Source organism: Plasmodium vivax, chromosome 2, assembly GCF_000002415.2.
Source record: "Plasmodium vivax chromosome 2, whole genome shotgun sequence".
Taxonomy (NCBI): domain Eukaryota; phylum Apicomplexa; class Aconoidasida; order Haemosporida; family Plasmodiidae; genus Plasmodium; species Plasmodium vivax.
The window spans coordinates 267048-291602 of NC_009907.1; the positions used below are offsets into that span (position 1 = coordinate 267048).

At 53.3% G+C, this 24555-nt stretch overlaps 6 protein-coding genes across 6 annotated transcripts, besides 23 other annotated features; 3 read left to right on the forward strand and 3 right to left on the reverse strand.

The window, feature by feature from the left end:
* Positions 1 to 462: 462 nt before the first annotated feature.
* PVX_081350 (hypothetical protein, conserved) lies at positions 463 to 3109 on the forward strand (the record flags this gene model as incomplete). The annotated part of the gene is made up of 6 exons (XM_001613495.1): positions 463 to 732; positions 944 to 1136; positions 1311 to 1479; positions 1594 to 1720; positions 1997 to 2071; positions 2266 to 3109. 6 exons carry the CDS (start codon positions 463 to 465, stop codon positions 2356 to 2358), a joined length of 927 nt encoding a protein of 308 aa, XP_001613545.1. The 3' UTR covers positions 2359 to 3109.
* Positions 2780 to 3433, reverse strand: PVX_081355 (hypothetical protein; the record flags this gene model as incomplete). Its single annotated transcript, XM_001613496.1, has 1 exon — positions 2780 to 3433. One exon carries the CDS (start codon positions 3431 to 3433, stop codon positions 2780 to 2782), a length of 654 nt encoding a protein of 217 aa, XP_001613546.1.
* Positions 3434 to 4097: 664 nt separating this feature from the next.
* Positions 4098 to 4124: a microsatellite.
* A 1456-nt stretch (positions 4125 to 5580) lies between these two features.
* PVX_081360 (hypothetical protein, conserved) lies at positions 5581 to 7841 on the forward strand (the record flags this gene model as incomplete). Its single annotated transcript, XM_001613497.1, has 8 exons — positions 5581 to 5598; positions 6058 to 6092; positions 6203 to 6363; positions 6516 to 6583; positions 6706 to 6789; positions 7227 to 7351; positions 7520 to 7574; positions 7704 to 7841. 8 exons carry the CDS (start codon positions 5581 to 5583, stop codon positions 7839 to 7841), a joined length of 684 nt encoding a protein of 227 aa, XP_001613547.1.
* Positions 7303 to 7338: a microsatellite.
* Positions 7842 to 8184: 343 nt separating the features above from the next.
* Positions 8185 to 8249: a microsatellite.
* A 625-nt stretch (positions 8250 to 8874) lies between these two features.
* PVX_081365 (hypothetical protein, conserved) lies at positions 8875 to 15174 on the reverse strand (the record flags this gene model as incomplete). Its single annotated transcript, XM_001613498.1, has 1 exon — positions 8875 to 15174. One exon carries the CDS (start codon positions 15172 to 15174, stop codon positions 8875 to 8877), a length of 6300 nt encoding a protein of 2099 aa, XP_001613548.1.
* Positions 9171 to 9193: a microsatellite.
* Positions 10262 to 10288: a microsatellite.
* Positions 10559 to 10586: a microsatellite.
* Positions 11172 to 11213: a microsatellite.
* Positions 12241 to 12269: a microsatellite.
* Positions 12573 to 12617: a microsatellite.
* Positions 12771 to 12815: a microsatellite.
* Positions 14525 to 14571: a microsatellite.
* Positions 15175 to 15279: 105 nt separating the features above from the next.
* Positions 15280 to 15304: a microsatellite.
* Positions 15305 to 15392: 88 nt separating this feature from the next.
* Positions 15393 to 15468: a microsatellite.
* Positions 15469 to 15500: 32 nt separating this feature from the next.
* Positions 15501 to 15624: a microsatellite.
* A 119-nt stretch (positions 15625 to 15743) lies between these two features.
* Positions 15744 to 15775: a microsatellite.
* Positions 15776 to 15822: 47 nt separating this feature from the next.
* Positions 15823 to 15858: a microsatellite.
* Positions 15859 to 16160: 302 nt separating this feature from the next.
* Positions 16161 to 16210: a microsatellite.
* Positions 16211 to 18492: 2282 nt separating this feature from the next.
* Positions 18493 to 18548: a microsatellite.
* Positions 18549 to 18904: 356 nt separating this feature from the next.
* On the reverse strand, positions 18905 to 21208 carry PVX_081370 (hypothetical protein, conserved; the record flags this gene model as incomplete). Its single annotated transcript, XM_001613499.1, has 1 exon — positions 18905 to 21208. The coding sequence occupies one exon, from the start codon at positions 21206 to 21208 to the stop codon at positions 19397 to 19399; it is 1812 nt and encodes a 603-aa protein (XP_001613549.1). The 3' UTR covers positions 18905 to 19396.
* Positions 19753 to 19810: a microsatellite.
* Positions 20097 to 20173: a microsatellite.
* Positions 21209 to 21746: 538 nt separating the features above from the next.
* Positions 21747 to 21920: a microsatellite.
* Positions 21921 to 21936: 16 nt separating this feature from the next.
* Positions 21937 to 23947, forward strand: PVX_081375 (20S proteasome subunit beta-3, putative). Its single transcript, XM_001613500.1, has 5 exons — positions 21937 to 22145; positions 22323 to 22506; positions 22730 to 23239; positions 23398 to 23492; positions 23679 to 23947. Exons 2-5 carry the CDS (start codon positions 22504 to 22506, stop codon positions 23725 to 23727), a joined length of 657 nt encoding a protein of 218 aa, XP_001613550.1. The 5' UTR covers positions 21937 to 22145; positions 22323 to 22503; the 3' UTR covers positions 23728 to 23947.
* Positions 22182 to 22214: a microsatellite.
* Positions 23381 to 23432: a microsatellite.
* Positions 23948 to 24555: the final 608 nt, after the last annotated feature.

Here is a 24555-nt window from a genome sequence, read left to right on the forward strand (position 1 = left end):
GTCGTTGCGTTATCGCTAACGCTGTCGTGAAAACGCATCTGCGGCGCTAAGAGCGCATCGCGTGTGCCAACTTTTGAAGGAACTACGACGAGGCGGACATGAGTCGGAGGCAATTGCACGTGTAGTGGCTGAGCAGAAGACTTCCTCTCCTCCTGTGCGTGTATGCCCCCCCAACTGGCATAGCATTTTTTTTTTTTTGCATACACCCCTGTGCACTTCTCTCTTTTTTTTTTTTTTTTCGTTGCTCAAGTGACCAATGCGTAACTGTTTTTTTTTTTTTTTTAATTTTCTCAAACGGAGCTTTTTAATTTGGTAACTTGTGGATGCTCTCGAGAGGGTTCGTCGTTCGTCATTGGCCGCTTAGCCGCTCAGCCGCTTCACCGCTTCACCGCGCGGCCTAAAATGGCCCCGCCCTGCCAAACGTGAGGCACCGCACAGGCGGTGGGAAAGGCAGCGGAAAAAATGTTGCTGTGGCGAGCCGGGCGATGCTGCAGGTACGTGAGGACGATCGCCAAGTGCTCAACGAGCAGTGGCAATTCAAGCGGCAGCCCCCTCTTTGCTCTGCGGTGTAGTAGTCTCCATAGCGAATCCACGAGCGATGGGAGGGAGACAAGACCCTACTTTGACTATGACCAGGATTGCAAGTTGCTGGGGAGGCTGCAGAGGGGCGAACTGGACGCGGACGACTGGGGCCACGTGGCCGACCAGAGGGACGCTTTGAAGATTAAGAAGGTGCGTAGGGGAGGGTGCGACTCTACAGGTGCGGGTGCTGTTCACTTGTGTTGGGTGTGTACATCTATGCTGGGTGTGCACCTGTGCTGGGTATACATCTATGCTGGGTATACATCTATGCTGGGTATACATCTATGCTGGGTATACATCTATGCTGGGTATACATCTATGCTGGGTGTTCACCACTTCACCGCTCCACCCCCACCCGCAGAAGTACCTCAAACTGCTCCGGCTGTACCACCCAGACACTTACGTAAGTGAGAAGAACGAACGGAGGAAGAAGCGAAAGGAAGAAATATTCCTGCAGATCTACAGGCACTACAAGAGCTTCACCCAGCGGTATGATCACCTGTACAAGTCAGGTCTCGCTGATGAGTCTGTTTGGGAAGCTGAGCAGGAGAGAGGTTACAAGAGAGGGGCTCTCAGCACGTTGGGCATCTCGCCTTTCTGGTGCCGTCTCTGCGTACCCCATACGTTGAGGCGTTTCACACCTGCCTGCTTCTCCCCTACCGCCTCTTTTTCCGCTCACCTGTTCATACCTGCTGACCGCCACTTCTTCCCCCCCACAACCTTCCAAGACGAAAGACTCCATCGGTACAGGCGCTACTCTGAGGGGAAGAGGAATGACATGCCGCACCTGCACAAGAACGTGGAAGCCTACATCCTGCTGAGTATCTTGCTGACCTTTGGGGGGGTCCTCCTGGTGTGCGTCTACCTGCCCTTTGAAGTGAACACCCTGCGGGAGGAGTGAGTCAAAATGGGGCAGCACCGCATGTGCGGTGCGCCTGCCTATTATGCTTCCCCATTGTGATGCCTTCCCCATTATGATGGCTTTTCCTAACGTGCCCCCCCTCCCCTCAGGCTACGCGACGATGCGGACTACGGAGAGGCCGCCCAGGTGGTCCCCTGTTTTTACAACCCAGTCATGAAGAGATACGAGTACCTCTCTGGAGGATATGCCCCCCCGCACCCCCACCAGTTGTACCACGTAAGGGGGGAAACTCACTCGGGTGGTTACCACGTGTTTAAGCAATGTTAGAGGGGCGTCTCGAAGCAGCTCCCCTCCCTTTATTTCTTTTCTTTTTTCTTTTCTTTTTTCTTTTCTTTTCTTTTCTTTTCTTTTCTTTTTTCTTTTCTTTTCTTTTCTTTTCTTTTCTTTTTTCTTTTCTTTTCTTTTCTTTTTTCTTTTCTTTTCTTTTCTTTTCTTTTCTTTTTTCTTTTCTTTTCTTTTCTTTTTTCTTTCCATTTTTCCTCCCCTCCGCAGTTTTACAAAAGGAACTTCCCCGAGCTGTTCGTGGACGACGACCTGCTGAAGCTACGCCGCTTCGAAGTGGTCCAGGTACAGAGCACCGGAGGGACGTCTCGGCGGGGTGGCAGCGTGGTGGGAGCGCCCAGCGTGCTTCTACCACCGCGTTGCTGCCGCTCTACCGCCGCTACCACTCTACCGCCGCTACCACTCTACCGCCGCTACCACTCTACGCCGCCAAACTGATGGACGAACTTCAATTCCGCCTCGCTGGCGCCAACCCGCAGCTGCCAAAAACTCGAGCGAAGAAATGCAGACTGGTGTTCGACGTAAGGACAAACGAACTTGTGTTTTTAAAAAAAACAAAACAGGCAAGGTGAAAAGGGGGAAGAAAAAAAAAAGCAAGTGGAGTGGAGACTTACGAAATGAAGAAAACGGGGTACGGAAGGGTGACTGATGAGTGGAGAGATTGCGTAAAGGAGATTACATGTTTAGTGTTGCGTGTTGGCGATTGGTATTATGCACAGGTGAAACATGGAGGGGAAAAAATGAAGTGGGGTGAGCTCTGCAGGGTCGATTGCACGCTATGCCGTCCTATGCGGTGGGGAGGCCCGACGTGGAAAGTAAATTCGGTGGCCAAACGGTGGCCCTGCTGCCATGGTTCGGTGGGAGGAGTGGCCTGCAAATTTGGCGATGCTCACCTGTGCGCTGTTCATCTGCGTGCTGCTCACCTGTGCGACGTGTAAGCAGTTGTATAGCACGTGCCTCGCTTCATCCGCGCGCCAGCACACTGCGGGGGCATCACTCGGTGTGCTCCGCCGGCGCGGCCTCCTCATTAACATTTTCACTCGCGCCCTCGTTGGCACTTCCATTAGTCTCGTTGTTTGGCTCCTCCGTGATGGCCGAATCTGCATTATCATCAGGCGTGGCCACGTCGTCTCCATTGGAGTTCCCTCCAGCAGAGGCCTCCGCCACGTTACTGGCTCCAGCGTCGTCCTGGTTGTCCTCATTTAACGTGTTAGCATTATCGGCCACGTCATTCGCCGTAGTGTCCTCTGCATTTGTGTCTTGCGTCGCGTCATTCGCCTCGTTCGCCTCGTTCGCGTCAGCGGCAGTGTCAGCGGCGGCTCCTTCATTCGAGGCAGCCGCATTGTTATTGTTGCTATCCCCGTTTGGACTGGACCCAACTAGTGCATCTGCAATTTCGGGTTCTAACTGCTCACCGGCGTTAGCTTCCCCTTCTCCGGCGTTAGAACCCACCTCGTCTTCCACGCGGGCCCTCTTATTCGTTCGGACGTCACTCACGATGTCTCCCCCCACTTGCTCCTCCACCTCTGCGTTCACCACGTCGTTCCCATTTTCGTCCGTCACCACGAGGTCTGGGATTTTCGCCTGGTGCTTCTCTCCGACGTTTATCTTGCCGTCAACTTTGGACATGTACTTTCGCTTGGCCATGGTGGGTGCGTAAAAGCGGTTATATAGGGGGGGGGGGGGAGGTTCTAGCAAAATGGGTTATAAGGGGGGGGGAGGTTCTCCTGAGGGAGGTCGTCAACAGATGATTTGTCGGTCGAAAGGTCGGGATGACTACGTTCGCTGCTTCTTCGCGCTGAGAAGGGGGGTTAGAACAACGGGTGGGTCAATTATGGACGTGCCGGGGGGAGGCGGCACAGGTGGACCCACATTTGGCGGCCACCTGCCTTCATTCGCCCTGCGAGTCTTCCCTTTTGAGGAGGAGGGCGGCAAGGCGGCAGCTCTGTCGGTGGTTACTCTGGGAGTGATCGGGGGAGTCTCCTTTGGGTTGAAATTAACAAATGAAAAGGTTTAAAAAAATTAAAAGATTAAAAAACGGAAGTGGTAAGGTTGACTGTGCGGATTGTAAGAAGATCGCGAGGGTAACCTCTTAAATTATTACGTTTTGAAAAAATTAAAAACGAGTTGTGCCGTTGCGAGCGCGGCGGGCGCAGAGCGACCAGGTTGCGTCAACAGATTGGCCGGTTGAGCGACCGACCAACCGGATGACTGATTGGCCAACCGGATGACTGATTGGCCAACCGGATGACTGACCAATTTGCTTTTTTTTTCTTAGCTGCGCCTCTGCTGGTTCGCCACTGCGGCGCGCGACTTTTCGCTTTGAGCTAATTTTCGTGCCACGTTTGCTTTCTTTGCGTCGCGGCGCCGCCACTTCGCAGTCACTTCGCCGCAACTTCACCGCATTATTTTTTTGGAAGAGTGGGGTGTCGTTGCTTGGTCCGCCGCCGGGGCCGCATGCAGAAAGCGGCCAAAATGTAGCCAACACGTCAAAGCGGTGTCAAAATGGTGTGAAGGCGCTGCCAAAATGCCATCCGCTCGCCGCTCCTAAAAGGGCAGCTGCACACCGAAGCAAAGAAGCAAACATGCACAGAGGCATGCCACCACGAAGTTGGCGCTTACCCCTACACCCATGCAGCGCAGGGGCATGCGCCCAGCGAAAAAAAAAATATCCCCATTATAGTTCACCTCGAAAAGGGCGCCCCAAGGCAAGGCGGCTTCGCGAGAGGATGCCCCTATGAAGACAACATAGGTTCTTTTTGAAGGCACAGGGGGGGGAAGAAAAAGAAAAAAAAAAAAAAAAATAAACAAAAAAATAAACAAAAAAAAAAAAACATTCATTTGGCCGCTGCAAAGCTATGCAAACTTTGCAGTGACTTACACAGCTGCGTTCTGCGTTCTACGTTCTGCCTTTTTTTTTTTTTTTTTTTTTTTTACCAAAACGGGGTACAGGATCGAAATTGCCCACTCACTCCTGCGCATATCTGGTGAGACAGCGACAGGCCTTTGTCCGACACTTTGTTCGCACCGGAGGGGAGGTGGGCCTATTTGCTCTGTGCGTCTCGGGCTGGGCAGTTCCTCCCCCTCCCCCCTGAGGGGTCAACTGAACATCCGCTTAGGGAGCGGTAGAGCGGTTAAGAAGCGGTTAAGAAGCGGCTAAGAAGCGGCTAAGAAGCGGCTAAGAAGCGGCTAAGAAGCGGCTAAGAAGCGGCTAAGAAGCAGCTGTGAAGCAGCGGTGATGTGGCCGAAAGATAACTCCTATTTTCTGGCAGATGGAATGACCCCACAAGGGGTTTCCCCCCCAGCACTTCCTCTCTACGTACACCCTCACCTACGGGGTGGTCTCAAATGTGTAGAGTGCCATATGATGTTATACGTGTTGGTCCCCCTCTACCCCCCACAAGGAGTGGTGCCAAAGGGTGTCATCAAACAGTGGCAACAACGCTTGACCACTCGTGCCAAATGGTCAAGCAGAACGACTTCCATTCGTTTGTTATCTGCCCACTTGCTAGGGAGTAAAAAAAAAAAAAAAAAAAAATCCCAAACGAGAGCACACCATATACACAACAAATGGTAGCTTGTATGGTGGAAAGGTAGAGTAGCTCTTGTGAAGTCATCGTTTCTTTCCTCTTCCGCTTCCACTAACTCTTTCGCTAACACTTTCGCTAACTCTTCCGTTTCCGCTCCCTCTTTCGCTTCCCCCGAGCCATGCCCCACTTGGAGGTGGCGCTTCGCCCTCTTACTCACCCAAGAAGGGGCCCCTGTGAATGGCCGCATCCGCAAGCCCCCCCACCATGGGTGACGCCAAGGAGGTAGAAGCGGAGGCGAAATGGAACCCACGCAATGGGCAAGGTTAGCTGTGCAGAGGTGGGCGTAGTTTCGTAGATTCGCCGGCCCCGTTGCTGGGGTGTATATATGGCGAAAGGGGAAGGAAAGCGAGTGGGAGAGATGGATAGCTAGCCGACTGGTTGGCTAGCTGACTGGCTGGATCGCCGGTCGGATAAACTCTCAGAGGTCGCCACGCGCCCACCCGTCTTTGCCACTCCACTTCCACCTCTTCGCCCGCAGAACCCTCCATGCTGAGGACCCTGTACGGGTCGATCATCGCCTCCACCCTCAGCAGAGTTGTGCTTTACCCACTTGACACGGTGAAGATAAATAAGCAAGTGGACACCAGCAGCAGCCAACTGGGGGGGGCTGCCAGGTCCGCCGGCCCCTCCACCCCCCTGAAGACACCTCGCAGCTTCTTTTTCCTCCCTGCGTTTATTAAGACGTTCGGGTACAGGGGGCTCTACAGGGGCTTTGTGTAAGCAGTAACGGAAGCGGCAACGGCAGCGCGGCTGATCTGCAATTCTACTGGGCCGCCATTCTGCTGAACCGCCATCCTACTGAGCTGCGCCTCCCCCCCCTTTGCAGCTTCTCCGCCATGACGACCATCCCCGCCACGAGCCTCTACTTCTGCTGCTTCGAATACCTGAAGAGGATCAAAATGAATTGGAACAACAGCATGAGGGACGCGGAAACGGGGCCCGGACAGAAGACCAAGTCGCTAAGTTTTGCAAATTATTTCACCATAGGTATGGCTCCTCTGTTCCTCTTCATCGCGTTGCTCAGTTTAGTCGCTGCTTCGTTTAGTAGCTGCTTCGCTGTGCACGCCTTCCTCTCCCTGCCGGTTTCCATCACAATCACTGCAGTGACGCTTCCAATCCCGTTGCTACCCCCCGTGCAGCCTTCCTGGCCGAGGCCATGTCCTGCGTGCTGTTCGTCCCCATTGACGTAATTAAGGAGAGGCTGCAGGTGAGTAGCCCAAATAGTGCGACACCACCTCCCATACGTTTTTCACACCCTACCGCATCGTTCCTTAACGTGGATCCCACCTTTTTTACCCCTTCCCTTTTCCGTTTGCTTTTCCCTCAAAGGCGCAACGCTATTTGCAACTGAAGGAGTACAGGACGTCCTACCACCTGGTGAAGGATTTAATTCGCAGGGAGGGATTCTTCAGGGTAATTTCTACGCGCGGCGAGCGGTGGAAAGTCGAATGGGATCGCCCCTCTGTGGAGGCAACCAACAAACATGCTGCTGACACACCTTCAGTGGAGCAACCAACACATGTGACGCTCTCTTCCCCGCGCAGCTGTACAGAGGCTACGTCTCCACCTGCTTAACCTACGGCATGTTTGGAGGCTCATTCTTCTTTCTCCAAAATGTAAAGAGGGACCGCCCCGTTTCGGCGGGGCCAAGGGGATGCAAACGAAGAAACCCAAATGAGCTGCACAGGGGAGAGCACCTTATCTGTTTTGTTACTCCCCAGTTTGTGCCTCTTCACCGCCTCTTCACCGCATCTTCACCACCTGTGCAGCTACCACACCGTTGCAACAAATATTTATGTCTTTTTACACCTCCATTCTGCTCCAACCCTCCCCCTCCTGTGACGCACCAGATGGGATTGGACCTCATGAGAAGGCTAGAAATCGAGCCGTCTAATTTGAACAGCCTTAAGTTGAACCTCCTTTGTTCGATGCTCTCTGGGATTATAACTTCCCCCCTGGAAGTAGTCAGGATAAGGTGCTCACTTTTTTTATGCCCCTGGAGAGGGGTTCACTCGGGTGATTCGTTTATGCAGACGGGGCAGTTTGCCTCACTTGTGTTGCTTCACACAGATGGGATGCTAACCCATCTGTGTGACTAACGTGAATGTTCACTTGGCCTCTTCTTTCCCCCACAACGGCACAGATACCAACTGCAGGAGAAGAACAGGACCCCCTTTTTTTACAGCAGCTCTGTTGACGTAAGAGGAGGGCAAATGAGGGGCGGGAGCTTCATCGGAGCTGAAGCGGCGATGTACTTGACACATGCCTTCCTAAAAGCATGCGATACTTGCTCACGCATATTTATTTATTATACCCCCCCTCGACAGGGAATTAAAAAGCTGTGGGGCGAGGGCAGCGGGAAGATCTTCAACCTCTTCAAGGGAAACCTCTACCGCTGCTTCCTCGTGTGCCTCAGCATGACCATGAACGTCACCATTATAGACCTGTACAAGCAGTTCGCGTGACGGAGGGGGCTGCACAGCAGGAGGGAGATCCACACCGCAAAACCGCAGAGAAGGTAAAATGGTGCACCCTGCACGATGGGAGGGAGATGTTTCCCATGAGCGGGCATATTCTCAGCGCACGCAAACTTATCCGTATGTTTGCTTTGATGAACTGCTCCTCTTTTTAAACATATGGCACGCCGGACCACCGCGGGGCGAACGCGACCCCGATTTGTTCCCCCCCGCTGCGTTCCCTTCATCGCGCCGTCTACTCCACCCTTCCGCGGCCTTGCGCGAACTGTTGTTTCCCCCCACACACGTTCGAAAAAAGAGCTACGCCAAACTGGGCTAAAATGCGCTAAACTAAATTTTTTCTTTTTTCCTTTTTTCCTTTTTTCCGTTTTTCCGTTTAAAAAAAGGGCGTTCCTCAAACGGGCCAAACAGGCACGCACGCAACTGCTCGGGCAACCCAAACGGGTGCAGCCACCAGCACAGTGCCAGCACGCGTCGGTGTGGTCATCTGCCCACCCATCCATGCAAACGTGCGCACGCGGTAACAATGGCAAATGGCCGGCAGCTCAAACGCGACGCCGCTGGTTCGGTTCGCACAATCGGCCATGTGGACAACAGGAACGGGAAGCATGTGGATGACATGTATCCACCCCCTTTTATGGCGCCTCCCCTGCGCCACGTTCTTGCTCCACCTGTGTGTGTGTACGTACAATGACACATCGTGTGTGCGTCGTGCGGGATTTTGGCTGCATTGGCCCCACTTTGGCTAGCTTATTTTATTATTTTTTTTTTTTTTTTTTTTTTTTTTTTATTTGCAAAATCGCCTGAACGGGCAATAATGTGTGTGTCCCTTTCCGCGCAACTGGCACATTTGGCGCATTTTCCCGCACATGTGCTTTTTTTTACCTGACCCGGTCATGCAGGTCATGCAGGTCATGCAGGTTATGCAGGTCATGCAGGTTATGCAGGTCATACAGATCATACATGTCACACACTAAAAGAGGGGCATATTCATCACTCCAGTTACGTTTTCCACGCGCCCTCACAACTTCTTCACGCTTCCCTTGTCGCATAAATCCACTAAAGGATTCTTGTACTTCTTGTCCAAGTCGTTTTGAAAGTTCATCACGCTGCTGTTCAACGCGTTCGGGTCGCACTCGTTTTTCCTATTCTCTCGTGCAGAGAAGTTAAACTGGCTGTTGAGCACTTCCAGGTATTTCAAGTTCATTTCGTTGACGGTGTTCTTGTTGGCTGGGCTGTTGAAGAGACCAATCGACTCATTGTTGAGCAGCTTTTTATAACTTCTGTTTCGAAGCCCATTTAGCTCGTTGGCTGTGCCGCTGTTCGCACCGCCGCCATTCGCCCCGCCGCTATTCACCCCCGCCTTTGGCCCCGCGCTGCTGCTCACCCCGTTCTTGATGTTCTTCTTCATGTGGATCAGGGCGAGCAGATTCGAGTCGCACGCGCCGCTTCCACCACCGTCGTTGTAGGGGTTCATTTTGTGGGGGAAGTGCTCCTGGTGCTCCGTGTGTGCATTGCCACCGCTTCCTCCTCCCCCATGGTCATAGGGGTTTTTCTCTCCATTCATTTTCACATTTTGCGCATTACCACCAAGCAGTAGTAGCTTGTTTACGTTTTTGTACTCATCCGTTTCTACACTGTTTAAATTTCTATCCTTGGGACCCGCGTTGTGGTTCTTCATGTCCTTCGATTTGGCATTATTCGAGCCGCTGCCGCTGTTTCGCGCGCCCGCCTGGTTCCCGTTGCCGCTTCTATTGGGGGGAATACTCTGGCCTAGGCCGTAGTTCGCGTTCCTGCCCATTTGGCTGTTCCTACTTCCGCTTAGATTACCACCTGGGGAGTTATTCATAAAACCTGTGTTGTCCAAACCGTCACTCAACCCCCCCATGAACTTCTTCTGTGATGAGTTGTTCTTCATCGAGTTGATCCCCAGCTCCACGTTGTTACCACTTCCCATGCTCACATTCATGGGGGGTTTCTTCCTGGACTTCTTGGGCGTCACCGCTCCATTGTTTTGACTGTTCAGGTGGCTAGCCAAGAGGGGGCCGCTCCCGCCGCCTATCCCCCCATTTGCACTGTGACTGCTGGCATTCAGCATGCTGCTCTTCAGCGCGCTCTTGCTCCCCCGGTTCCCACTCACGGTGTTGTAAAACATGGCGTTCGAAGCGTTGCCGCTTTTGTTGGCGCTGATGTTTCCCGCGCCATCGGTGAAATCCTGGTGCGCCGCGCCGCCACCCCCGCCAATGCCGCTTCCACCTCCGCTCGTCAGCAGGGCCAGCGGGCTGGACTCGTTCTTCGAGAAGGCATAGTCCCAGTAGCTCTTGAAGTCCTCGCACAGGATGTCTTGGTTCATGCCGCCGATCGCGTCGATACCGCTCATCCCGCCGATACCGCTCATCCCGCCGATACCGCTCATCCCGCCGATACCGCTCATGCCGCTCACCCCGCTCGCCCCGCTCACGCCGCGTAAACCGCTTAACCCGCTTAAACCGCTTAACCCGCTTAAGCTGCCCACCCGGTTGAGGCCCGCCAGCAGGCAGTCCAAGCGCTCATAACACCGCAGGATTTTGTTGTAGAGCTCCGAGGGGATGTACTTGCAGACGTTCTGGTTGAGGATCATCTCCTCCAGGAGGAGCGACGTGTTCAGGATGTCCACCTTGTACAGCTCGAAGACGTTTTTCATCTCGTTCAACCGGGTGTGGTCTGTCACTCGGTTGTGGTCTGTCACTCGGTTGTGGTCTGTCACCCGGTTGTGGTCAGCTACCCTCGTGTGGTCTGTCACTCTCGAATGGTCCGCTCCCCTGCTGTGGTCTTCCGCTCTGGAGTGCCCCTCCGCCCTCGCGGCGAGGTTGGCCAAGTCCTGCTCCGCGTCCCCCTTCAGCAGGCTGTGATTGAAGAAGGGCATCATGTTCTCCCCCCTCGCAATGCCATCGTAGCAGCTGTCGTTTCGGTTACTACTGTCAAGGTACATACTTAAACTGTCATTAAAGCTTTTTGGGATGCTTCCCATGAAGTTGTTCAGCTCCACCTCATTCACGTTTAGAAGGTCCGAACCGATTATCGTCTCCACGGCGTTTTTCTGCAACTGTTTGGAGTTCCCTTGGGTTGTGCGGTTCGCCAAGGTACCCATTCCTGCACCGTTCATGGGGAAGTTCACCCCTCCAAGTAGTCCTGCTCCTATGCCACTTCCGCTCTTGCCGCTGCCCCCTCCCTCGGTGCCCATTTGACTTTGGAAGGACAGGTCTCCCTTTCCACTTGGCGCCACGCCCTTCAGCATGGAGCTGTTGAACGCGAAAAGAGAGTGCGCAGGGGAGTGATTGGACCCGCTATTGTTATTACTGCCAAGGTAAGTTGCCTTATCATTCGAGGGGATACCCATCTGAGGACTCGTGGCTGCACCCCCATTTGCGCCTAACCCGCTGGCAGCCTTCCCCTGACTAGGTGCAGATTCACTACCCCCATGCATCAGTTGGTCTAACAGATCAGCACCTGTGCTCTTCACTTTGCCATTGCTCATGTTCAGTTGGGGGCGAGTGGCAACTGCGGCTGCGGCGGCGGCATTATTTCCGTGGCCTCCTTCATTCTGGCTGTTCTCTCCACCAGCGTGGCTGCTCAAAGGATCTACGCTGTCTCTAACGCTTTGGTTAGGACCTGCGCCCATAAACATGTTATTGCCGCTTTTGTCCTGGCCGCTGGCTACCCCTCTATCGGTGGCCCTATCGGTGGCCCTATCGGCGCCCCTCTCTGCACCCTTCTGTGCGCCTTTTTTCTTCCCATTAAAGGCATTCACCAGCATGCTGTAAAGACTACTCCCTTTGTTCTCTTTGCCCCCCTGTGGGTTCTCCTTCGCTGAACCACTCGGAGGGGTCACCATCATCATCCCGAAACCGTTGCCACCATTGTTGGCGTCGATGGGGGATGCATACATGCCAACAGCGGCGTTTCCCTTTTCCGCCCCTTTGTGGGTCTCCTCCCCACTGGCTCTTCCACCCACGTTCGTTTTAACTTTGTTCGCTCCTCCAGAGGGGTCATTATAATGGGAATGCCTATCACCCCCCATGGGTGCCGCCATTCTCCCCCCCCCGTTGATGCCTACCATCCCGAATGGCCCGCCTTGAATGCTACTCTCCAGTTGGCACAACTTGCTAATGTTCTCATTTGAAAAGGATTTCACCGACTTAATGTCTAGATAGTCATACGCATTTGTGTTAATGTGGGTTCCTCCAATGGGTAGGCTTCCTCTAACGCACTCGTCGTCACTTCTCTTTCCCCCGGGGGATAACTTATCGCTTCTGCTGGTACAGTTGGGTGTCGCAGCGGAGAGGCTGCTCATCGAGGGGGTTCCATTGTCGTGCGCGGACGGGAAGCCGTCCTTTAACTTGTCCGCGCTCCTTTTGGGGGGGGCGCCCTTCTTCTTCTTCTTTTTGCTCGAACCGCCGTTAGCGATCCCTCCGTTGGAGGGGAGTCCGTTAGAGGTACCTCCGTTTGCGATCCCTCCGTTGGAGGGGAGTCCGTTTGTGGTACCTCCGTTTGTGGTACCTCCGTTTGTGGCGCCTCCAATGGACGCCACCCCCTCCTCCCCGTCGGGCAGATACCTCGCGCACTTGTCCTTTATAAACGCCTTGAAAAAGGCCTTGTCGAGGAGGAAGTTGCCGCCCTTGTCCCCCACGGGCCTCCCACTCGACAGCAACTCCACAACGCAGCTGTGCTCGTCCTGAATGTACTTGTTAATCTGGTTGACGGTAACGCACAGGGGCAGAATCATGTTCATGTCCTCCCCGTAAAGGTGCTCAAAAAAGGAATAAATATTGGGAGATGAAGTCAAATACAGTACCTCCGTGAAAATCGTTTTTTTGCTTTTCTTCATCCCCCCCTTGTTAATTTCCTTCGAAGCGTTCTTAATAATAATTTCTTTGTTCCCTATTTTGTATATGTAGGTCGACCACAGAATGGAAAACTGTATCATCTGGAGGGTCTCCTGTGAGATGTCGTAGTACTCATTGGCTAGCTTAATCTGCGCTTCTGTTAGAAAGGAGGAATTCAAAAAATTTTTTTTTTTTTCTTTAAAGTCCTTTGGGACACTCAGGAACTCTATGATGCCTAGCTCGGATAGCTTGTCCCAGATGTTCAGCTTCAGGTTTACCATTTTCTGCCGAATGATTTCGCTCTTCTGGCAGACCAGCTTCAGCTCGTTCGCTACGTAGCTGCACATGAGGCAGATGAAGGCGTCGTTCTGGCTTACCCCATTCACGCCGCGTCCTCCGCTTGCCCCCTCCGCGTTACTCCTCAGCAGCTTGTTATTATACAGGTAAAGCAGTCCGGGGAAGCTGAAGGGCAGGAAGGAGCTGTCCTTCCAGAGCTCCTTCATGTCGAGCACGGCGGTGCAATCGAGGATGATGTAGAGGGGGAGGCTGCTGGCGGCGTCGCTCGTCAGGTTCAGGCGGTCCTGGCGCGGGGGGCACAGCTCGGGGGGGAGCGCGTCCTCCTCGCCGCCCCCGTCCAGCCGCAGAGGGTCGCCCCCCACCGCGCGGAAGAGGTCTTCGCGGGGGTAGCGGTGGTCGCGGCGGTCACAATCGTCACGATCGGCATTGTCATTATCATTATCGTTATCATCGCCGCTTTCATCGCCGCTCCCATCGCCAAGGCCGCTTTCACCCCCGACGGCGCTTCCCTCCTCACCTCTTTCGCCACTCCCCTTCGCCTCCTCGCAGCCCCCCTCGAGCGGACTCACCTCCACTTGCTCCTTTTTCTTTTTTTTCTTCTTCTTCTTCTTCTTTTTGCCCTTTTTCTTCTTGGCAGGGTCGGCCGCGTTGGGGGACTCCTCCCCCTCTTCCGCTTCTTCATCGTAGTCCTCCTCATCCCGCCCGTTCGTCTGCGCCCCTATCGCGGCTCCGTTCTTGCTCGCATAGAGGGGGGCCGCGTCGGGCAGCTGGCCGTTCTTCTCCTTTCCCTTCAGGGGTTTTCCCCGCTTGTGGCGGTAATCGTTATCATCATCGTCGTTGTCATCATCGTCGTCGTCGTCATCGTCTTCATCTTCATCATCCTCCTCATCATCGTCGTCTTCTTCCTCCTCCTCCGAGTAGTCATCATCATCATCATCATCATCGTCGTCGTCGTCATCATCGTCATCGTCATCTTCTTCCTCCTCCTCTTCTTCTTCTTCTTCTTCTTCTTCTTCCTCCTCCTCCTCCTCTTCTTCCTCTTCCTCCTCCTCCTCCTCCTCCTCGTCAGCACTCACATCATGGGGGAGGCTGCCCCTACTGAGGCGCTTCCCCGAGTTGGCCCCTCCCTTCCGAACAGCGGTCTTCTTATCCTTCCCACTTTTCGCGGCCCCTTTGGCGGCCCCTTTGGCGGCCCCTTTAGCGGCACCTTTGGCGGCACTTTTGGCGGCACTTCTAGCAGCACCACTGCGAGCCTCGCCCTTGGCGGGCAGGGCCGCCTCCCCGTCCTGCCGCTCCACCCCCTCGGGCTGGGCCTTATGCTGCAGATGTGCACTGGCGTGCATCCTCCCCGCATCGACCACCTCAGAAGGGGAGGAAAACTCCCTCTTCCTCTCCTCTTTTCCCACTTTGCCATTCGTAGAAATGGCATAAGCAGGGCTATCCTTCTGATGAATGAACATATAAACATGCATGATGGGAGTGTTCCTCACCGTAGCATTGAGGCACTTGTAGGGGCAGCACCGTTTGTCACTTTTCAAAGCCGCACATATAATTAAGTTGCTCTTGTACCCCCTCTTCTTCTTGGCAAACTCTTCCACCTCTTTTAGGATCTCCTTCGGATTTTGAATGCAGTTATATTCCAGTCTAATCCACACAGGGATCTGCAGGTGTTTGTAGTGGCTCTGGTATTTCTCATACCGAGGGTACACATAGCTGTTTTCTTTTTTCGCTTGCACGAAGCTGAGGAGCAACTCTTTGCAAGTGTCATCCTGCACGAAGTTATGAGAGAGGTGCAGTTCCTCCATGGGGATTTTCTGCACATACACCAGCTGCTTAATCAGAGACACCCCATCGTCCTTGATGTTATTCTTATAAAGCTTCAGTATATGCACTCCTATATTGTCGTGGTAATTTAAAATGAATTTCAGAAGAGTCTTCAGCCCCGTGCAGGTGATGTAGTTTTCACTCAAATCTATGTTCAGGCAGTAGAAGTGGTTATATACCACTTTGATATATTTCTTCAGAATATTTACCAACTCTACTATGTGGCTGTCGTGCAGGGCTTTGTTGTTCAGCGAGATGTCTACGTAGCGGAGCAGCTTCTTCCCCTTGCTGCCTTTGAAGGTCAGCTTCTTGCTCTCACGGATGTACGACTCCATGGTGCGCCAAGGGGGGGGCTACACGATGGGGGGCTACTCCGAGGGGTGCCACTACACGGGTGCCACTACACAGGGGGCTTCTCCACGGGGCTTCTCCACGGGGGGCCCCCTTCCCACTGCGCGAACGCCCCCAGTACGACGTGCCACCTGCTGCGTTCTCTCCCTAACAGGGGTGGCCTCCTCTACGCGCATGTAGCAAATGCGCACAAACGGGGAAAAAAAAAAAAAAAAAAAAAATTCACTTAAATTCAATTAAATTCACTTCCGTTCAATTCACTTCCGCTCAATTCACTTCCGCTCAATTCACTTCCGCTCAATTCCGCTCGGTCAACATGTCAAACTGCGAAACGCATCCACGCGGCTTCTCCCATTCGATGCTAACCGCATTCACATCATTCGTGCATGGCGCGTGGCATCACGAGCGTGAAAAATGTACTCACATGTGCGCTTTGCTGAAGCATGCGGGTTGGGCGTGAGGGGGATATGCAAATATGGCATGGAAAAAAAAAAAAAAAAAAAAAAAAACAGTAATACGGGGTGGGCCCCCCACGCATGAGCAAAAAAGGGCGAAAATAATTTTGGGCCTACCCAAATAAACATACATGCACGGGCGCGCCTTCGTGAACACGCGTGCGGCCTCGGGAGCAAAAACAGGCTCTTCTCACGTGCTCATGCGCGTAGGAACGTATTGCGCAAAAGGAAACGTACACTCATACGCGAACACTCGATCACGCGGGGGGCCTCACGAGTGCGCACTGCCCAGGCCGCCAGCGCATGTACATACATTCGCGCCACGCTCGAGGCACACTCTCGGGGGGATGTCCTCCGCGTGGAAACGGGAAATCAAAAATGGGGCCCCCGCGGGGAGGGGCGGGCAGCACGCCGGCAAGGGGAAACACGCACACGTGAGTGCAGACGTGCAGAAGTACATACGTACAGAAGTGCAGACGCACGGGCGTACTTCCTCACTTCCTCACCTCGTTGCCTCGTTCCCTGCTTGCGCGGGGGGGCTCTCCCTCCAGAACACTCGCTCAAAGTGGTCAGTCAAGCGGGGCTGCACTACTCTGCTATACACAACAGGTGCTGAGCACCTTCGCCGCGAACAAGTTGAGATGTAAAGTGGGAAGAAGGATGGAGAAGGAAGGGGGGGTAGTCACATGTAACACGCGGAGGATTAACAGACGGGGGGGAAGGGGGAGGCAAACATTCCTTCGTTACAAAAACGTATGGCTTTCACTTTGGCCGTCCGTCCAAGTGAGAGTCCTGCTCAGTTGTTCGTTCGGCAGTGTGCCACAAAATTGGGGGAATGCGTCGGTGGAGCGGAGGTGGCTACGTCGGCAGCTACTTCTGTGGCTACGTCGGCGGCCGCCTCTGTGGCTACGTCTGTCGCTACGCCGGGGGGCCTCCGCCTCGCCTACACGCAGGCAGCACACGCTCATACGTACATGCGCTTATGCATACACTCGTATGTTTGCCCGTGCACGTGGCGCGCGCCCCCGAAAGGGGACTTTTTCTGGGGGGAAACTGGGAAGAACTGCGCGGGCACGTGCGGAGGGCCGGGCGTTGAAAAGGGGGACGTACAGGGGAAAACGCAAAATGGAAAAAGGGAAAAGGGGAAAAATGGAAAAAAGGAAAAATGCAAAAAAGCGAGCTGCAAACGTACAAAGCCGCAAACGTAAATGCCGCAAACGTAAATGCCGCAAACGTAAATGCCGCAAACGTAAATGCCGCAAACGTAAATGCCGCAAACGTACAAAGCCGCAAACGTAAATGCCGCAAACGTAAATGCCGCAAACGTAAATGCCGCAAACGTAAATGCCGCAAACGTAAATGCCGCAAACGTAAATGCCGCAAACGTAAATGCCGCAAACGTAAATGCCGCAAACGTAAATGCTGCAGAAATGCAATCTGAACTGCTAAGAGGGTCAATTGGTGACCGCCAACTGGGAACTCCAACTGGGAGGGGAGCTGCCGAGCTGACGAACAGGCAAAAATGGAAAAACGGTCGAGGCAAAAATGGCCAAGTTGTTAAAAACGGTTAGTCGCAAAAAAAATTGGAGAAGTTGCGAAGGCGGTCCGTTGCAAAAAAAACGGCCATGTGAAAACGACCAAGTGAAAACTTCCAACTGAAATGGGCCAACTGAAATTTGCCCAGCTGTGATAACTCCAAAATTTTGCGGCGCGCGGGAATTGCCGAAAAGAAAAAACTTCTTTTTCCCTCCAGCTGGCAATTTAAACTTTGCGTGTTCGCGTGGAAATATGACCACCGCCCCCCCCGCATATGCGTAGGGAGCGGCGCGGCGAGCGAGCAAGTCACCATGTGATGAGAGTAAACGTGCCGGTACACGCGCCGATACGCATGCCAATAATACGCATGCCAATAATACGCATGCCAACAATACCCGTGCCGATAACCCGTGCGGTACCCGTACACGAGGCATAAAGTTCGCCGCGTGTTCCCCTTCTGTCAGCACAAACGAAAAGAATTCGGGAACGTGCATGCCGGGTTGAGGCGGGACGAGGACGACCGAGGGGGGGGGGAGAGAGAAAGTGTTTTCCCTTAACTTATGCTCATCTTCCACTTGCATTTAATTAACAGAGAAAAGGAGTTGATTCTCCTTAACACCATAAAAAAGAAAAAAAGGGGGAGGGGGGGAAATAGCATGGAAAAGTTCCCTCCACGATGCGATACGATGCGATGTGATGCTATACGATGCTATGCGATGCGATACGCCTGCCGCTCTGCTGTACCGCTCCGCGTGGCACTCCCTTTTTGCCTGTACATGTTCAGGCAAAAAGGGAGTCCACCCGAATGGCGCCCCCCGAGGAAGCAGAAACACGTTCGTTCCAGCGTAGTGATCATCTACTATATATGGACGCTCGCTTGCGCCACATGAGCATGCTCAAAAGTTCCTGTCGCGCTGACGAAAGCAAAAGGCAGCTAATTAACTGCAGTGTATGCCCATAATAGGTTAGAAGGGGAAGAAGCCGGGGGGGAATTCCCCTTCCTTTGTTTAGGGGGGCCGCCAAATGAAGCCACCCCATCAAAGCTGTATGTTGCACGCATTTGCAAAGAATTGCGGCTTGAGGGAAAAAAAAAAAAAAAAAAGTTAATATGGAAAAGTTGCAAAGTGGTGTGATGACTTTCCATCCTCTTGACTTCTCCCCCCGCGGTGCGCACCAAGGTAGGGGTGTGTATCGGGGGGGTGGTACCTTCTCGCTTAACCATGTACAGGGGATTCCAGCGGTTGAATTTCCCCCGTCGCATACAATTCCGTCCATTTAACGCAGGGAGGATAGCCAACTGGGCAGATTTAAAGGACCGCCCTCTGCACTTCCGCGGGAGATTTCGCCAACTCCCCATTTGGCCATGCGTTCCCAGGCATAAAATGGCTTCATAAGTGGTGTATACTTCTGGGTGTCCCCTGGGAAGGGGGAGGGATCCACCTTCAGCTCTTCGTTTGCCTGGATGGGTGCAGTGTACGTGCGAAGGGGCGTTCACGTGTGTGCAATTGGTCATTTGCATTCTCGCACATGGACTAATCTGTGACGGGTGACCGATCTGCTCCACGGGGATTAGCCACAAAAAAAAGGACTACTTGTGGGACGGCATGACCCTCGCCTTTTCGGGAAAAGCGGTCTGCTCGACTGCGTACCTTTACGTTGACAGACCAGCTTGTTTGCTCTCAGCCGTCTCAACTTTCTGAATTTTTTTTTTTTTTTTTTTTTCCCAATTTTACCTGAACAAGTGATGCACTGTTCAGGCAAAAGTTCAAAAGGGTAATTTACCATTGCGGTTAAGCGTTTCCTACATGGGGGCCTCCTTCCCGTGGAGAACTGCCCGCGAACGTTTATTGGGAAGGAAGCAAAAAAAAGGAAAAGAACAACGCGAAATGGTTCACCGATGAGTGGTACCATAAGGACATACCGCGCGATACACACAGCCCTTCCCCGCGGAGGCTCCCCAACTGTGAACGTTTGGCCAGTTCAGCCTGACCCAACGGTCAGACGATCAGACGGTCAGACAATCAAACGATTAGACGCACACAAAGGTGATTCCACGTAAGGGGTAAACAAAAAAAGGGGGCGAACGCTGCTGTACGGGGGTGCAGACTCGGGGAAGAAAATGTGCGCGCTGCTCCCCTTATGCATGTTCACCTGTTCGGTTTGGCGCCGCCCCACCACCGCATGGTCATCTACAACATGCACATTCACCGCATGCTCAGTTGACCAGGTGGAGCATCCCCCTCCACTCCTCGGGCAGCAATTCCAAGACGTAGAGGTACTTGTCTCCCTTCCTCCTCTTCAGCAACAAAACTATTTTGGTCATTTCGTTTTTCCCCAAAATTTTCTTCCTATCGTTGATGTATTTTACGCATTTCTGTAGAATGTCGCTTTTCTTAAAGAGGGACACGGAGTGGTGCGTCTCGGTAAAGGAGCCTCCCCTTTCTCTCGAGTTGTTTCTCCCCCCGGGTGGGTCTTCTCCCTCCCCCTGCTGGGCCCCCCTAACTGATGCTGCACCGCCACCGTAGGGTAACAAATCGAGGCAAACAACGGCATATAAATAGCACAAAAAATGATCTACAGACATCCTCTCAACTTGGCTAGCTAAATTGAGGGCTATGCTGATGAGGGTTTGCTTCTCACCTCGAATGGCATGGCACAGTCTGGCAAAATCTTTTGCATCAAAATGGGGGATGTTGTGTAAGATGGCTGGCTTCAGCTGGGCCATGTGCTGGTCCAACCTCCTGTACTTGAATAGGCACCACACTAGGAGGGCCAGATACTTGTGGTGAATGTTGCTTGCGTAATGGTAGTTGCTCAAGTCGTTTTGAATCAGTTGGAGGTACTGATCATCGTGTATGAACAGCTTCAAAAAGTTATGCAGGTTTGTTATTTTGTGGAGGGCGCTCAGGTCCTGGTACTTTTGCTTTAGCTCCTTGGCGATTAGGAAGGACACGACGTTCTCCTTGAAGAGGAAGGCGTTTTCGCTGCTCAGGGTGTGCACCTTCGGTGGGGCAGCGCCTCCATGCAGTGAGGTGGAGCCTTTATGCAGCGAAGCAGCGCCTTTATGGGGGGACTGCTTGCCGGGGGTGCCGCCACACTGGGCGGTCTCCATCCCGCTTACGCTTCCCTCTGCGCTTCCCTCTGCGCTTTCTTCTGCGCTTTCTTCTGCACTTCCCTCTGCGCTCCCCTCTCCGCTCACCACTCCGCCGCCCTCGCCGCTCCCCCCTAGCGGGGTCACATCGTACCGGGAGTGGCCGCTCCTAAGGGAGTAGTTCGCCATGACGCTGAGCAGGTCAGTAAGCTCGATGGCGGAGAGCAGCCGCAGCTGCCCCTCCACGTGCCCAACCACGTCGGCCATGAACCCCACAAGGAACTCCCAGTTGGGGATTTTCCTCTGCTCCGGGGGAATGCCCCTCCTGAACTTGCTCTGCTTCAAATGGTACCACAGACGAGACAATATATTTTTCCCCTCCAGTTCCTTCTCCTCGAAAGTTAAGTCTATTAGTATCTTGGTGAACACCCTCGAAACGCCAATGTAATTGCACAGATTCATTTGCCCCTTTATCTTCTGCAGGTGGTTGATGATTAGTCTGTAAATGTTAAAGTTCTTCGTGCGGTTAAGGAGGTAGAGGGGCTCCAGCACGAGTAGGACGTCCTGCACGCTGAAGCAGTCCAGACGGTACTGCAGGTACTCCAGCAGCGCCTCCACCATCTCCTTCTTCCGGTCAAAGTAGTAAAGATATGAGTAGATGTGGAAGATGCTCACAATTTGGCTCGGCGTGTACGTCTTCAGGTGGTGCATTATTTGGGACTCCACGTGCGGGAGGAACACCTGGTGGATGAACTCCTTCGAGATCTGCTTCTTCAGGATCACGTACTTTTGGTCCGTCGGGGGGGTCGCCTCGCTGGCAGGGGCGGCGGCAACGTCGGCAGCAACGTTAGCAGCAACGTTAGCAGCAACGTTAGCAGCAACGTTTGCACCCACTTCGGAGGCGCGCCACACGTGGTCCTTCCCTTGGCCCTTCATTTGGCCCCTCCCCGTGACCTCCCCCCGCCGCGCCTCTACAAACTGCCTGTACCGTTGAATTACCGCTTCCCTATTTTGGGCCATCACTCGCTCGTCCGCTTCTTCCTCCGGGGGGGGCGCCTCCTTTACGGCCTTCGTGTGTATCCCCCCCCGACGCAAGTCCGCTCCCCATGTGCTGGACGTGCCCGATGTGATCGATTTTCCCGATGTGATCGATTTTCCCGATGTGCCCAACGTGCCCGCCGCACTCGACGCGGCTGGTCCCCCTGAACGCGCCAGCCGGTGCAGCGATCCCGGGCACCTCAACACAAAACGCTTCATCTTGCAAAGTCAGCCGCATTTCCTTGCGACGGTGATGTGCACACTGACGAAAAAAAAAAAAGGAGTTGTTCCCCTTCCGATGGGCTCAACCAAACACAGGCATACGCACTGGCTGTGCATCTATACGCCTTCATTTCACTTCCAAAAAAAGGAAGCAAAAAAATATTCTCTTTGAGCAGATGACACGGTGGCTGCTCTACCCCAGGATGGTCAGCATGCTCGTCGGAAGGTTGAACCATGCTGTGAGGAAAAAAAAAAATAAAATAAAAATAAACATTCTGGGAGTACCGGAACACAGAACGGTTGCTCCCACCGGGGTGTGCCCGCCAAGCGGCCGTGCTTGCGGGGCAGTGGGAGGGGCGAGAAAAAAAAAAAAAAAAATAAAAAAAAAAAAAAAAAAAAGAAACACTCCAACTGGTAAGCAACCCACGAGCAGTAATCGCAATCTAGTGAACTGCTGACCTTCCAACTTGGCGAAGCAAAACCACCAGTGCCTCACCAACCTTGACGAACAGAAAGGATAGCGAAAGTAACCACCACGCGCGACGAACAAGCCCAAGGTGTTACGTGCGCAGCGGCTGCCTCTCCCCCCTCCCATCACGCAGAGGAAGCAGAGGTAAGAAGCGGAGGTAAAAAGCGATTCGGCAAATGATCGATCGGGCGAACTGTTCCTAGTAAACGCCCCGCGCCAATACACACTGTAATCGTGGCATGTTCCTTTTAAGAGCAAACGAGAGGGACCTTTGCACCCGAGCTTGTGTGTCACCACTCCTCACGTTCGTTGCCCCATCAGAGCGGGAGTGCAACCTCCACACGATACTGCTTAGAGGAGAAGCCGTCAGCACTGCCTCGCCTCGCCCAGCATCCCCAGTAGTGGCCAGCGAACGGGAAAAAGGATTCCCCGTGAACCCAAGCACGCTGCGCCAAGCACACCAGAGAGCAACTCCGCACACACTACCCAGGAATCCTCCAAAATGGTAAACCCGCATGATCGTGAAAAGGGAGAAAGAACGAGATGCCGTGATTGATGGGGCTCCCCTCCCCCATGTGTTGATGCCTTCTGCGTGAAGAGGGACCCTTTTGGGGGGAGCCCACCACAGCCCTTCCTCCACTGTCGATCCTGCTCATCACCGCGCTTCCTCCTCCTCCTCCTCCTCCTCCCCACATTTTTACACCTCTTTTTTTGCCCCCCCCTTGCAGGGCTCCATCTTCAACTACAACGGGGGGTGCGTGCTCGGAATGAGCGGCGCGCAGTGCGTGGCCATCGCGTGCGACCTGAGGCTGGGCGCAAACAACTTCACCACAGTCAGCACCAATTTCACGAAGATATTTAAAATGAACGACTATGTGTATGTGGGCCTCAGCGGATTGGCAACAGACATACAGACGCTCTATGAGTTGCTACGGTACCGAGTCAACCTCTACGAAATTAGGCAAGAGACCCCGATGGACATTGATTGCTTCGCAAATATGCTGTCTAGCATTTTATATGCCAATCGCTTTTCCCCCTACTTTGTTAACCCTATTGTGGTTGGGTTCCGGGTTCAGCACACCCTGGACGATGAGGGGAAGAAGGTGTGTTCCTTTGAGCCCTACCTCACTGCGTACGACTTGATTGGCGCCAAGTGCGAGACGAAGGATTTCGTCGTGAACGGGGTCACCAGCGAGCAGCTCTACGGGATGTGCGAGTCGCTCTACATAAAGGACCAGGTGCGTCTCGCCGCGGAGAAGCGTCTGCACCTAAGCGGACAAGTGAATGCACCTGCGCGTGGAAATGCCTGCACGTGCGGCTAGTACTACACTTTAAGTACGAACCCACCCCCATATACATACGTCTTACACACTTCTTGCACGCTTCCCCCCCTCAGGATAAAGACGGCCTCTTCGAAACCATCTCCCAGTGCCTGCTGAGCGCCCTCGACAGGGACTGCCTATCCGGATGGGGAGCCGAAGTTTACGTTCTGTACGTTTACCCGCGGTGTAGTGCATTTGGGGAGGGGCAAATCTCCAGGCCCATCACCTGAAAAGAAAAAACAATAAACATTGTCCCACCCGCGACGGTGCCGGATTGCGTCTACTTCCTTTTGAACGTATTTTCATTTTTTTTTTTTTTTTTTTTTTTTTTTTCTTTCCTTTTTCCTTCCTTTAGGACGCCCGATACCATCATGAAGAAGAAACTGAAAGCACGAATGGACTGAAGCGCCACTTTTTTACGGCCCGCAAAAAGTGCGCCTTTTTTTGTAACTCCCCTGAACGTTCATGCACAGATGAGATTGGTGTACACCGCGCGGGGGTGAGAAGGCGTGTGCGCATGTTTGCGCCTGCCCGCGCGAGCGCATCGCTGCGCGCGGCGGCACAGACAGATTAGGTCCCCCTCTAACACCACAAATGAAACAAATTAAATTGTCACGTCGTTGCGTTGTCACTTCGTTGTGTTGTCACTTCGTTGCCTCTTCCTGAGCACCCCTGCCAATGCTGTTACGTCGGCACTCCCCGACCTGCACACGGGTATTCTTCACGTTAACGGGGGTGGGGAAGGCACCAAAATGGGGAGTCCCCTCAATTGGTTAACAGGTTAGACATTCCTTTATGTGCACACTGCGTTGTGCGAAGTAGAGGACTTCATCGAAATGGTTGCACTTGCGCAACGGGTGTCTCGTTTGTACCGTTCGAACGCCCATTCGGGGGGTTAAAAATGTCGCCATTTTGCTTGCCTGACCTGTTCAGACAGTTGTGACAGACCAAAATTGGGATTACAATAGAGTGTTGGGCTTCCCAAGGAGGAGCACTTCCCCACTCTGTTATTATTTCAAACCGGATAGGAGAAAAAAAAACACACACATAGATAGATACACCGAATGGTGTTTCCCCCCTCGTGCGTGAAGTGCACATGACACATATTTTGGGGGTACATCCATTTAAGGGTGAACCTTTCGTTCCCCCCACCGCTGGTTGCCCTTATAACGCCTACTTGTGCGCAGTCCGATGGGGGGGAACTACCTGTTAAGGGGAACTCTTTGCGAAGA

What these genes read in the sequence shown, in the direction of transcription:
- PVX_081375 (XM_001613500.1), top strand. An exon ending in CGCTCTACATAAAGGACCAG is followed by an intron (nt 23,240 to 23,397) that starts GTGCGTCTCGCC and finishes TCCCCCCCTCAG; the next exon opens with GATAAAGACGGCCTCTTCGA. An exon ending in GGAGCCGAAGTTTACGTTCT is followed by an intron (nt 23,493 to 23,678) that starts GTACGTTTACCC and finishes TCCTTCCTTTAG; the next exon opens with GACGCCCGATACCATCATGA.